General features: G+C 36.3%; 1 protein-coding gene across 3 annotated transcripts in view; it reads right to left on the bottom strand.

The window, feature by feature from the left end:
* PALLD (palladin, cytoskeletal associated protein) overlaps positions 1-14,554 on the bottom strand; it is a 181,336-nt gene that overhangs the window by 112,491 nt on the left and 54,291 nt on the right. For all 3 annotated transcript variants that reach the window (XM_050973493.1, XM_050973494.1, XM_030239041.2), the window contains exons 2-7: positions 11,156-11,334; positions 8,764-8,830; positions 8,072-8,177; positions 7,049-7,123; positions 4,416-4,557; positions 2,815-2,838 (exon numbers count right to left, since the gene is read on the bottom strand). In XM_050973493.1, the coding sequence (XP_050829450.1) occupies positions 2,815-2,838; positions 4,416-4,557; positions 7,049-7,123; positions 8,072-8,177; positions 8,764-8,830; positions 11,156-11,334 (593 nt within the window). The remainder of the gene's footprint in view (positions 1-2,814; positions 2,839-4,415; positions 4,558-7,048; positions 7,124-8,071; positions 8,178-8,763; positions 8,831-11,155; positions 11,335-14,554) is intronic.

Below are 14,554 nucleotides of genomic sequence, written 5' to 3'. Positions count from 1 at the left end.
TACAGTTTTCTTCTTACATGCTGTTAGACAATTGTTCTAATGTAATTCAATACAGTTTGTGGCTGTCTCCAGACAGCTGAGTAATGGTCAAAATATCAACAGCTGGCAAGTGATTCCATGGGATTTTTCATTCTCAGGCAGCCTGTTTTTGAAGGATTCAATCAGTATAAAGTCAAAATGTCCAAGAAAGAAGTACAGAACAGGTAATTTGACAAACTGTGATGTTGGCTTTGAGTAATCTGACTAGCTATTAATTCACAAAGCAGTCTGGAGGGATTTGCAATGCAAACTGATTTCTGTCTAGACAGAAAAAGGAGTGCAAAACACATTAGAGTAGATAGAGCATAACCAAAAAAAGTAGCCAAAACCCCCCTTTGCTTCCTAATTTCTTACCTATGTGAGTTCATTGAATATTTTTCCTTTAAATCATTACTACTGACCTATCAAAGAACAACCAATGTTATTGAGTGCTATAGTGTTTATTGATGGTTGGATTTTGCTTGACAACCAGCAATTAAAGTGACACTATAGCTTGTTACAATTTATGTAAAATTCCATGGATGTTTTTCACTTTGAAAAATTTTTAGAAAACATGTCCGTCTTTCAAAATTCTGAATACTTATCTAGCATATGCACATTTCCATGTCAATCTTGCATATGTATTAACCATCTGCATTGAAGAGCAGTTATGTGTTTGCTCATGAAAAATTTCCTCTGAAGGCAGGAAAGTCTGGCTTCTAAGAGTTTGAATTACATCACAAATCAGTGCTGCATCTATTACATTTCTGATACCCATAGCCAGCTTCCTGTTGTACAAATTTTAAGATTTTTCATGACACCCTAAAACCCAGTGTTACTTATTACTAGTAGTACTACTAATATACAAAACATTGCTCATTATTTATGCCAAAAGGAAATATTTACATTTTGCCCAAACTTTATTTACATTCCCTTTGCACGCACATTGTCAATTCCTACACAAATAAGCCAGAAAGTGTACTGTCATTAATTTCTGTAGTATGTAAGACACTTCATTTTTAAGATACTACATTATTTAATAGGGTTTAGTAGGAAAAGATAAGTGCACAAATCTTAAGGGATAGTATAGTACTTAGCTCAATGATTCCAGGGAGAACAAACTACCCAAATGAAATTCTTTCACAGAACGCAAGCACAGGAAGGTTCTCATAAATACATATTGCAACATAATTACAAGCATGAAAAAAGAAATAATCCAACAACAAACCAGACAAACTGTATTCAGGCATTCACTACCATTATGTCTACAAAACTGCAACAGTTTTGTAGACAACTGTCTTTTCTTTTTAAGATATCAAGAAAACTTAAGATATCCCAGCTAAACTGGGAGACTTCATCTGTAATATGTATTACAGGAAAATGTTCTAAGAAAGATAGAGAATTAAACATTTCAAACCTATTATCCTTTATTTATTTTCATATCCAAAGGCTTGATATGAATGTATCAAACCTTTGGATATATATTGAAACTCTCTTCAAACTGTTTTGTACCCTAACCTACAATACTTAAACCCTAAAGTTTGTGTTATGACTATAAAATACTAATAGCCCATTGCTAGCACTTGGACATCTTTTAATTCCTCATGAGAGGTTAATTTGGTTTTCCAATACTCTTTTTAACTTCATATGGCTCACATTTCCAGCCTTCACAAATTAAATCATTCAGTCACACATATTCAGGGCATCAGCTAATACTAGAGTTGCACACTGTGAATAGCAGTATTGTTAGGATAGAGCATGCATACCTGTGTGTATGTGCTATCTATATATGTATAATGGACAAGAGGCAAAATAGGTATATAACAATTTTGTGAAGTAGCAAGAAAATTAGTGAATAGCTGAAAGAAAAGATTTTTCCCTCTTTCCTTCCTCTCATTTCCATGAAAATTAAAGGAAAGCTGCACTTTTCCTAGCCTGGATCTTTGAAATCACAGTGCTGCTTTACAAATATCTCTCCGCTGCTAGGTCTGTCCTGCCTGTCAATTCAACCCTCAGAGTTAAAACATCCCCCCACTGATAGCATCCTTCACAGGCACTCTTTGGAAGTACTCAAATCCAAGACAGAAACTTTTCTGTTTTCTTCAGTGTCATAATTAAAACTCTCTCCAAATTCAAGAATATTCAAGCACAACTGGCCACCCTCTTAAAGCAAAGTTCAGACTGTATTCCTGTCTTCTCTTCTATGTTTGACTTAGAAACATTAAAGAACGTTCTCAGTCTTTTAACATCCACTTGCTATTCAAGAATTTCCCCCAGTATATAATGATGTATAATGGGAACATGAAGCAGGCAGAGAAAACCTGCAGCTGGAAGAACACTTTTTACTTGTTGAAATCTAGGACTTTTATCTTGTGAATAGGCTAGAATAATTGAGTCAGTGCCTTTTAATTTTTTTAAGGATCAGGTTTTACTTGTGTTTAAGACACATCCCATCTGCCAAGCTGGATTGGTAAAACTAGCACTTAGTTGTTGGGTGTTATGTAATTCTTATGAGCACCATTTGGGTAATGGAATTTTGTGGGACTTGTCCTTTTTCCCTTCAGTAGCAAGCAAACCATTTACTCCCCTTGCTGGTCTAAATGGAATTTACTGTTTAACTAATAAAGGAATTGATGTAAAGGACAGAGTACAGTATGGGAGGTGTGATAAAGCAGCATTGTCTTTAAGGGGGTTTCAGTTTACCAATGTTCAGCAGAAACACTTTTCTATTTATGGCTTCAGTACAAACTCAAAGAGCTAGTGAATCAAGAGATTATTTTTTCATATGATTCTTACCAGGTTCAGTTGCAGATCGTGGCTCTGCATATCACATCACAGAAGGAAGGAAAACAAACAAAAAAAATTATTAGAGATTAAATTAATAAATATCAGTGTACTAAATGAACATATTATTCTGAAATACTGTAAATAAGTAGAGAACCTGTGCAGACATTACAAAATCAACAATATTTAAATTGTCAAATCAACAATATTTAATTGTAGCAGCAGTTCAGTTATTACTTCTAGCCATTAGCACTGAAATGGGAAGAGGAAAGGACTCTGTCCAAAACTGAATCCTGACAGACTAATTTCATGTTCTTTTTCCATCCTGTTTTAAAAACAGCCACTTCAGATTATTCCTGAGCTGATTTTGGCTGAGTGCAGCTGTGCCAGATGTGCTAGAACTTCAAGACAAACTGGAGTCAAAGGCAGCCAAGTGGGATGCCACAACTGTGTGGCATCACATCACTAATGTGTTTTTCCTCAGTCCCTTTGGCAGCAGAGTGCAGGCCAAGTTGGCTTTCACTTGGAGTGGTGTACAGTACCTTGGGAATTGACTGAGGTGAAGACAGCCAGAACCTCTTGTTGCTAGCCAGGCTAGAAACAAGTAGTGGAGTTAATTGCAATGTTAAATCCAATGCTAGGGTCCAGTGGGACCACGGATGAAGATTGTAATGGCAATACCTTTAAATTGTTGTAACCTGTGATTTGAGTTGCATGTTATAGGAATTACTGTACCAGGAACAATGTGAAACAATTGAGGAGAAGCCCTCACAAGAAGCAGTGCAAGGGCATTGATGGCTGGCTTTGGTGCTCAGCAAGTCCATGCAACACACCACCTCTCCTGTCCTGAGTATCGTCATAACAGATGGAGCCCAAAGATATGGACTAACTGAACTCAAAGTAGGTTTTGTGAGATTTTACAGGGATGATGCATGGACTAAGGGAATGGTATCTGTGTACTAGACCGAAGGATGAGAAGTGGTGGTTCATGAGCATCTCTTGGCTAGTGTGGGACCTGAGCATGACATAAATGGTATGGAATAAGGGAATGGAAAATGTCCTGTGTTTAAGCGGGATAGAGTAATTTTCTTCACAGTAGCTGGTATTGGGCCATATTTAAGATCTGTGCTTAAGACATTGTTGGCAATAAAGAGACTTTTTTTTATAAAGGCCTTTTCTGCTACATGTATCTTGCTGATAGTGAGGAGGCTGGGATGCACAAAGAATTGGGAGGGAACACAGCCAGGACAAACTGCAGTGATCAAAGTGATATTCCAAACCATATGACATCATGCTCAGCATATAGATCTGGGTGAAAAAGGAGGAAGGGGTAACCTTCAGAGTTAGGGCGTTTGTCTTCCCAAGCAACTTACAAATAATGGAACCTTTCCTCAGAATGGCTAAACACCTGCCTGCCCATAGGAAGGGGTGAAAAAATTCCTTGTTTTGCTTAACTTCTGATATTTTTGCTTTCCCTTTTAAACTGTATCTCAACCCATGAGTTCTCTCACTCTTACTGTTCCAATTGACTTTCCCAGCACACTGGGGGAGAGTGAATGAGGATCTGTGTGTCCTCAACTGCTGGCTGAAGTTAAACCTTGACATTGCCTTACTCTTTTGGAGAATCCTGAAGTCTGGCGAATCTTGAATTTCAATGCCCTGTCGAAACCACTTAACATGAATGGGAGGGGGTCCTCTGACCCTGCATTCCAATACTACGACTTGTCCTTCAGATGCTGTGGCATTTTGTAGCTCCTGAAATGTAAACATCACAATTAAAGCAGAAGCACTTTACATTCTTAAAAATAGTATTTTCTTCCCTTTGTAATTCAACTTTATTGTGTCATTACATTTTTGCAATGGACATTTTCTTTCATTCTGATTTAATTTATTATATCTTTATAGTTAAAAATTATTGGATAGGTTATTCACAAATACATTCCTAAAAACACCAAAGATTGGAAAAGTACAGAAGAATTTAATTCCTCAAATTAACACAAGCAGATCACTGCGGTTTGAGCTTTCTGTTTTTGTTCTTCCACAAACTGAAATGAAAATTCTGGAACTAACGACACATTAATTGACTTAATCCTGAGAGAGTAGCTGAGCTGCTTTTGGGTCCAGCTTTTGAAGGTGGAGCTGCTTTTCATCTGATCATGATGAACCACGGTCAAACCAAGCAAAATTAGATGACACCAATATGATTAGGCTATATTAACTAGTGTATGGATAGCTTCTGAGACAGTACTCTGGCTGTAATAAATCCTTGTAGACATGTGAAAGATTTTGGAAGACTCTAGATCTTTAATGAAGAGTTGCAAGAGGGAAACACAATATTTTAAGTAACAAAACTGACAGGTGATAGCCACTATTTTTATCTTTCTTATCTATTTTAAGATTATAAATCAAGGAGTCCTTTTTACTCTGCAGTGGCTGTCTCATTTCCTTTGCACTTTATTGACAAAGTTTTAGACCTTACTGCAGCAAAGCACTTGAAGTTAGGTCTAAGCTCAGAGTCATTCTAGTTTATATTCACAGATCTCTAGTTAATCAAATATTTAAGAATTTTGTTACATGGAAACCTGAAAATCTTTGAGCTGTTCCCTGAACTTTGCATGGGGAGAAAATTATGTCAGGATGCTGGATTAAGCTTATATTTTGTTGTTCATATCTGGTTTGTTTCTTCTTTAATTAGTTTTTTTGGTTTGGTATGTTCCAGCTGTCTTAAGCAAGTTAATAAAGAGTTTCAGGGACAAGAGATATGAGCACTAGGAAGAAACAGCAGAGTTTGGATTGCTTTGGTCATCTCTGGATGGGGTCATCTCCTGTTTCCCACTCTTACCTGGAAATTGCCTGCCTCCCAACCTTTCAGTAACCACATTCTCTAATCTCCTACACCTCCACTATTCACCCTCTTGTGACACCTGCAGTATGGCTGCAGAATAAGACCTTTCTAGACATGAGAAAGGAATATGTTGGAGCCAAGCGAGACAACTGCAGAGAGCAGGGCTTACTCTTACTCTTATCTCCAGGCAAAGCTATTTGCTGTCCATATTAATTTTTAATCAAATGTTTTCCTGAAGTAATAACCAGAAATACTTCATTTTGGCTTCAGCAAGTAGTGATTATATAATAATTACTACTATGGAAATCATTGTTTGAGGCAAACTGAAATAATATTTTCAATTAAAGCTGTATTTTATAGATAGGGAAGCATGTCATCCTTTCTTTGCTGCTACCTAATTCCCAGTTCTTAAGTTTGATTTGGGATGACCGTGAAGATAAATATTGACTTAAGTAATTACCTAAGAAATACTGAATAGAATTTTCTGAATAGAAACTTCTCATTTAAAAAGTAGGATCAGCAGAAGAAAGGATTGGCTCTTGTACTCAGCACTGGTGAGGCTGTACCTCGAATCCCATGCTGAGTTTCGGCCCCCTCAGGAAAAACATTGAAGTGCTGGAGCATGTCCAAAGAAGAGCAACAAAACTAGTAAAGGGTTTAGAGCACAAATCCTATGAGAAGCAGTTGAGAGAACTGGGGCTGTTTAGTCGTGAGAAACAGAGGCTTGGGGGGGATGTAATTGCTCTCTAGGAATTTGTAATGAAGTGGGGGTTGGGGTGTTCTCAAAAGTAACACAAAATTGGACAAGAGGAAATGGCCTCAGGGTGTGACAAGGAGGTTTAGATTGGGTATCAGAAAAAATTGTTTTCAGAGAAAGGGTTGCCAAGTACTGGCTACCCAGGGAAATCACCATCCATGAAGTTATTTAAAAGCCACTTATCAACATGGTTTAGCAGTGGGCTTAGTCGTGCTGGGTTAATGGTAGGGCTTGATGACCTTAAAGGTCTTTTCCAACCTAAGTGGTTCAATGATTTTTAACTTACAATTCTTTTTTCTAAATCAGAGTCAAAAAGTCTGTGCTATTTGTTCTTATCAGTAGATAAATTATTGTGAATGAAGCTTTGTCAAGACTATTATTAGTAATTGGTACTTGTTATATTTTACAAAGATTAATCAATGTAGAGCAGTCACAGGCATAAGAAAACTCATAAAGAATATTCATTTTAATCCACTAGTAGAATGCATTAGAACTTCATTGTTGCAATGGAAAAGTATTTTTTAGGAAGTCATTGATACTGAAAAGTTTGAACTTGATCAAGCCTTCCTGCATTAGGATATATAATTTTGATCGTTTCTTTTGGACTATAAGAGTAAGATATAAAAATCATGATGAAAACATACCTTTGTAAAAATAGGTGCAGAATAGATAGGCTTGGATCCATCCAGATGATGCAGGTATGAAGTAGGGCTTTGAACCTGCAAAGCAATGCAAGAATGCTGTGAAATGGAAAGAATAGTAGTTTCAATGGCCCCCGTGTATACGCAAAAATGCAAACTCTCACACGTGCAGTCTTATTGTTTTTCCTACCATACTTCTTGGAAGACATCACTATTTCACATCTGTTATATTCTGAAATAAAAATGCAAGCTTTGAAGGCTTCTATACTTCCAATGAGAATTTTGTGTACAATTGTCTTTGCCTGAAAGTGTTTTGAGAATTTGACTCCTGTTAATAGATTCAAGTGAATCTTTTGCACTGAATCATTTTTGCTTCTCCTGCTACTATATCCCTTCACTGATGCAGTGATAAATAAATCCAGGTACCTAAAAGCTTATCAAGGTTAGCTTAAGGAAGGGAAAAGAATTTACCATGTACAGGATGACAAAGATTTTTATTTTGTTTGTATTGTATGATTTACATGTAAACTCTAAGTCAGCACAGTGGCATTAAAGACATAATATGAGAGAATGAACAATGATATTCTATATTTAACATCTAGATAGTAAAATTTGTTTGTCTCTAAAAGGCCCAAAGAAATGACAGCAATATTAAATTTAGTAACAAAATTTAAAACTTTTGCTAAAAAATATTGCAGGCATTTATTTGTAGTACATTCTTTTGGGACTAGAATAAGTCACTATTACGTGATAAACTCTGTAATTTTCATCATCACCAGATCTGTCTGCTGCTTAAATGCTGTGTTGATACATGCTGTGTAAGAATCTATATGTATATTTACTTTTATGTCCTGTCCCCTTCAGTGGATAAATACTTAATTTTTAAAAATCATAATTCTTAATATAGTAATGCAAGTTTATACTTTAACAATATAATTCCTCAGAATGACAGAGTTTTTCAGATGTTGCAAATCTTGGAAGAAAATTTGAAATATTTTTACTAATTTAAAAATTGTCTAAAGATACCTGCTGACTGGGCATAGAGATAGGTTGAATTACAGCTGTGGTCACTCCTGATTTTGGTGTAGAAGATCCTATTGTCAAGGAAACAGAAGTGGTTTTCTTTTGGGCCCTAAAAAATAAAAACCCAGGAAGCATTTTATAGGATCTGAAATGAGAATGTCTTCGTTTTTAATACATAAGCCACTTTCTTTTTAACACATAAGTACTTTCTACATATTTAAATATGTCGTTATCAACTGAAAAGATCAACATGACTGCTGAAGATCAAGATGGATGAATGAAGCTTGAGTAGAACACAACCTTTGGCACTTCCTCACACAATAAAAAGTACTGAGAAAAGATGAAACTAAAATTTATTTTGTTTCTTTAATTGTAGTCCTCTACATATTTCTTGGGGGGCACTGGATTGGGTGACTCCAAATGAAAACTTGGTTAACTTGAGCTTACTTTTGAATATGAAAAGTTGGTATCAACAAATACGTTGTCAGAGTGAGGCCAGCCTTCTCTGACAGAATAAGAAAATTAATATGATTTTTAGTTATACTACACATTTATATCACATAAGAGAAATAGAAAAGACAAGACATACACAAGTGTACCCTAGATGCTTATTCAGATTGTAAAACTACCAAAGATTTTCCAGTATCCCTTATTAAGAACATTTACACAATATTGGTAATGCTTTAAACACTTACTGTGGCATAGCTCCAGATTTTAACTGGAAAATTAAACTTTCAGTCTCTGAATCTGTAGAACTGGCACCTGGAAAAGAAAGTTTTTTCAATAATCTCATATATTTTTATTGATTTATTTAATGTTTCAATTCCAAAGGAAAAACTATGATACTTTTGCATTTCACTTCAAGAATTGAGAACCCTCTCTAACAAACTGGCAGTTTTTTATCTGATAAAGATTGTAACTATGTACTTTAGACAGTTACAGAAATCATAATCATGCCAATTTAATTGCACACTGCTTTCTCTGGGCTCCTAGCTGTCTCCTTCATATTGAAACAAATATGGCCAAGACAGAAAAAAAAATGCTGAGTACTATTGCTCTATAGGAAATGTATAATTTTATTTACTTAAATTTTAAATTTGAAGCTTAAGCAAACATATGGCTTATACAGATAACAAATCTTCAAACTTTAGTAAGAGCAACTCAGTATACCAAGATATTTTCAGACTAAACTTGCTGCCCATGATGTCCACATTTCAGACTATTTACATTAACCTACACATAACATTTATGTACTGCTATTTCTTGCCAGTGGAAGTCTTGATACAATGTATGTGTTTGGCAATACCCCGAGCTTACTTAAAGAAAAAAAATATGAAAGCATTTATTCCCTTTGTCCTAATTTTTCCTAACAACAGATACTTTACACATTTATTCTAGACATTTATGCAGCATAAATAATATTATTCCTCAAGGAATTTGTGCATATATATGGATAGCTGTATGTTTAATGCAAACCATAAGCACTTCATAATCAATATGCATAGTATAGCATAGACAGATTCCAATGAAACAATGCTGGGACTAAAATACCCAAGTACCCTATTGATTTACAAAGTTTATGCTGTAAAAAAAAAAAAAAATCAAAGCAATAAATAGTATAGAACAGATGAGAAGAGAGAAGCAAATGTCCAGTCATCAAAGTGGGTCTACATGAAAGGATTTCTTAAGAACACAGAACAACCAGGTCTTGCATGGCTGGGCCTGCTGCACAAAAGAAAGTATGACGCATCAGTGTCATCAAGTCTATTAATGTACAAAGCACTGCTTGTGTGACAACCTGTTTCCCTTAAAAATGACAGGGCATGAGCCTAATGACTTGTACAAGTCTCTCTCCTTCAATGTAACATGTTATACAACTTCAAGATAGGACATCCACACAATAAGACTGGCAGATGTCAAAGAATGAATTCTTTTATTCACAGCATCTCTCTACCTAGCTGTTTCATCTTTTACTCTTGCTCCTGTCCCTATAACTTCACACAGCAGTGTGTATTTGAACTGTACCTGAGTATTTCTGAAATCATGATTACCACTGTAAAAAAACCTCCTGCTAGAATCTGTAAGATTCAGAAAAGTCTTGGGGATTTTGCTATTATATCCCAATGGCATATTAAAAAGTTCTGAGAATAAAGAGTATAATGAAAGAAATCCTATAAAGGCACATATGTCATGATTTAGCTTATTAAGAGCAAAGAGTTTTTTGTTTGGTTAATAAAAATCTATTTAATAATTTTGGCATATCATTATTTAGATTTCTTATGACTATTTCTTATGTTAATTTATGTTATGCTTTCAAGTGACCATTTAAATTCACTTTAATGAGTTAGGAAACTGGTGAAAGAATATACAGTACCCAATTTTTTGGGAGACGTATGAATTAAAATAAAAAATGGTATTCAGTCAAGATAATCTTGCCTGAAATACAGTTCTCTGCAAAAAAATAGCTTAATAATTTTACTTGTGGTCATCATTAACTTTTCTCAGAGAAAATAATACTTTATAATTACTAATTTTGCAGTCAGGAAATATTTTGACAGGAACTAGTAGCTGTTTGTGTACAAAACTAGTATGACTGACTTTAATCTGACTTAAAATCAGTATGCCAAAGATAATGGATTATAGTATTTTTACACATGACTAAAGACGACACTAAAGATGACTCATTTTGGGCAGCCACATATATTTGCACAGGGAGGCAAATATATCAAAACTGAGACAGGGACTACTGCTATCATGGAAATCATTATTATTATCACTAGTCAAATCTTTAACTAGTGATTTACAGAGGTACTGCTTAAAAGCTAATGATATGCCAAAGTTTTTGTTGGTTCCTTCCATTTCATTCTTTATCTCTTCTACCCTAAATCTGTGATTCCTGATACATCCCTTGAAATATCTGAATTAATATGATGTGATGCTCAAAATGTGTTGTGTTAAAGATAAGCAGAAGAACACCATAAAAATATCACCATATTGAATGTAATGTTTAGATAAAAACCAACAGTAAACTTCAGCTTAATTACCTTTTCTTATACGCATCAAGTATTTCATTATTTTATCTCTTACCTTCAATGAATATTTCAGCTGATGTGCTATCTGAACCAAAAGAATTTGAAGCCAGACAAGTATAGCGCCCAGTGTCGTCTTCAAAGGCTTCTACTATAATTAGTGAATGAAGTCCTCCACTTTCAGAATGGATCTGAATGTCAGGGGAATTCTGGAGTTCTTTTCCTTCACAGAACCATCTGCAGCCCACACACATTTAGAAAGACAAAGACAAAAAGAATATAAAGGATTGGTTCAGGCTCATCGCACACCAGAAGACATTACACTCTGCTGCAAAAATCTAAATTGCTACTGGAATCAGCACATGGTGCTTTGAAGTGTTTAACAAAGAAAGTATTTTACAAAGAAATGACTTGCTAGAATAAACTTTGTTTAAAAGGTAGGGAGACATTTCTGTATACTAAGAAAATTGTACATAACACACCTACATTTTAAAACTATCTCCTGTCCTGTTTTGGTAAATGAGATTTTCCTGCATAAATTGTGTATTGGCTTGTTTTGACCAGTCTATTCCATTTTGATATAATTTATCACTCCCATCTACCTAAGCCCCGCTGATTCTGCACAGAAAATTTGCAATCAGTAGCACAGGGTCTAGCTGGAGGCCTATCACTAGTGGTGTCCCCCAGGGGTCGTTTTTTGGCCTAGTATTATTCATCAATGGCTTGGCTGGATGAGAAGGTGCCTCCTCAGCAAGTTCACTGATGACACAAAGCTGGGAGGGGTGGCCATTACCCCAGAGTGCTGTGCAGCCCTTCAGAGGGACCTTGGCGGGTCGGAGAGATGGGCAGAGAGGAACCAGCTGAAATTCAGCAAAGGCAACTGCAGGATTCCACACCTGTGGAAGAATAATCATGCACCAGTATAGGCTGGAGGCTGGTGGACACTGAGCTATCCATGAGCCAGCAGTGTGACCTTGTGGCCAAGAGGCCAATAGTCTCCTAGGATGCATTAGGAAAACATTCCAGCAGGTCAAGGGAGGTGATCCTGCCCCTCTACTCAGCCCTGGTGAGACTTTGCCTGGAGTGCTGCGTCCTGTTTTGGGCTCCTCAGGACAAGAGAGACATGGAGCTTCTGGAGCTCCTGTTGAGAGGGCAACAAAGATAATTAAGAGACTGGAGCATCTTTTATTTAAGAAGAGGAGATGGGCCTGTTCAGCCTTGAGAAGAGGCAACTGAGACAGGACATCATGAATGTATGTAAGTATCTGAAGGGAGGGTAACAAAAGGACAGATCCAGGTTCTGCTCAGTGGTGTCAATAGGACAAGAGACAACAGGCAACTGATTCACAGAAAGTCCCACCAGGATATGAGGAAGAACTTTACTGTGTGGGTGACTGAGCACCAGAAGAGATTGCAGAGAGAGTGTGTGGGGTCTCCCACACTGGAGATACTCAAGAACTGTCTGGACACAATCCTGTGGCATGTGCTCTGCTTGAGCAGGGAGGCTGAGACAGATGACCCACTGCGGTCCCTTCCATCCTGACCTGTTCTAGGATTCTGGGATTTTTGTCCATCTTGCCCAGTCAACCTAACATAATCCCATGGTACAGGTTCCGCATTGGTATGCTTTAAATAGGTTTACTCTTCCTTTAGATCAAGAACATAAACTGGTCTCCCAGGGCTGGATTTTTATGGTTGTAAATAATACATCTTCCACTACCCAAAAGGTACGTCCCAACAAAAGGGATGGATTTAGGTACAGACAAAATAGACACTTATCTAGGGTGACTTATAAGTATGTAAAAGCACAGCATAATTTTGTTTACATCAGGTCAATCAAGTATTTGACAGTGTAAGCTATTCTGTGTTCTCAGCCCATACTGCTGCCATGAAAGTACCTGTTCCCATGTTTTTTCTGTTTGATGTCCTCATATCAGGTAGTCCTATTATCCTGGGCTATGCCCTGATTTATCTCCATCTCTGGCAACCCAGTAGGTATGAGAAGTCAGTAATTCTTGGTTTATAGTGTCTGCTGTGCACTTTTGCAGGGAGCAGAGGCAGATTGGAGAGTCATTAAAAGAAAATCACTCATGAGCAACCATTTTTCTGTTCTCAAATTGTCTCTGTATCCTGAAAAATACTTTTGCCAAGCCTTGCCAGGGCTGTTATTCCAATTCCAGTCCTGCAAACCCACTCTGATCTTTACCACTCTTTCTTCCCTTTTTCTCACTCCATAATCCTAATCTGGGTTTTTCCATGTCCTCTCCTTTCCCTCCTTTCCCTCTTCTTCCTCTGCCACCCCAATATTCTAATCTTGCTCTAATAAGAACAAAATGAGGAAATATTGACAGCAAGCTTCAAAATGGATCTTCCCCCCCAAACTTTTAGTTTGTTACTCTAGTTTTGTTTTTTTTTTTTTTTAATTAACAAATATAACCTCATAAATTTATGGATAGTCAATGCAAAATAAAATATGAACAAATTGTTAAAAATAATTTTTAAATATTTAAAATTTGCTGCAAAAATTTGGTATTTTTCCTTTAATTTGTATGTGTTGATGGGAGAATTTTTTGCGGTTACATCCCAGTAATACTTCAGAATTAAAATTTTTTTTCATTTTATCAGATGACTTCCCATTGCCCCCCAAAACCAAAATAACTACACGGAGTTCCTACCTATTTAGGAAAAGCATGCAACACTATAGGATGATAGATACTATTAAAATAACAATCAGTGAGGAGTCTTTAAAATTGAACTGCCTCACTTTTACTGTTCTTTTTAATTACAAACTTCATGTAATTAACATAAATAAAAAATGTTTTAAAGCATCCTTCTGAAAATATTGCATTGTAAAACTTGAAATGTCATGGTTATTACAGAATGTGGAGTTAAGAAACGTACCAGGTTTACACATACAATACCCCTTAATAACATAATAATTGTGGGCAAGCTCTCTGTGTTAATGAACAATAGATGTTTTATTCCTGAAGGCAAAATCCTCAGTTTATAGTAGCATTAAAGTTATATGAAATTGTCTTCAGTAATTAAAATGCTAACAAGTTCTTTTTCTGTCTTCTTTTACCTAGATAGTGCACAGAGAAAGTATCATTTTTGGAAGGAACTAACAAACTTCCATTTGTTTACTCAGCAGACCCCTTTGGCCTACTTTTACAACGATTTGCCTTGGAGACAAATCTATTCTGTCAGCTCTACTGCCAAAATTAACATTTCTCTTCACCCTCTTCCCCTCCTTTCCTCTTGTCACAAGTCCTCCCTTCTACCATGTGAGGACCTCTGCTACTATTTCTGATTATTAGACCTTCAGAGTACTAACCTCTGTGTAGCTTTCCTAAGCTGCATTTTAAACAATATGCACAAGAGAGAAGTTAATTCAATTTCTAGACAATCACAGACAAGAGCCTGTAATATGAGGCCCTACATAACCATTTGTTCTATT

Source organism: Serinus canaria, chromosome 4 (genome assembly GCF_022539315.1).
Source record: "Serinus canaria isolate serCan28SL12 chromosome 4, serCan2020, whole genome shotgun sequence".
Classification (NCBI taxonomy): domain Eukaryota; kingdom Metazoa; phylum Chordata; class Aves; order Passeriformes; family Fringillidae; genus Serinus; species Serinus canaria.
This window is presented reverse-complemented; position numbering and strand designations above follow the sequence as displayed.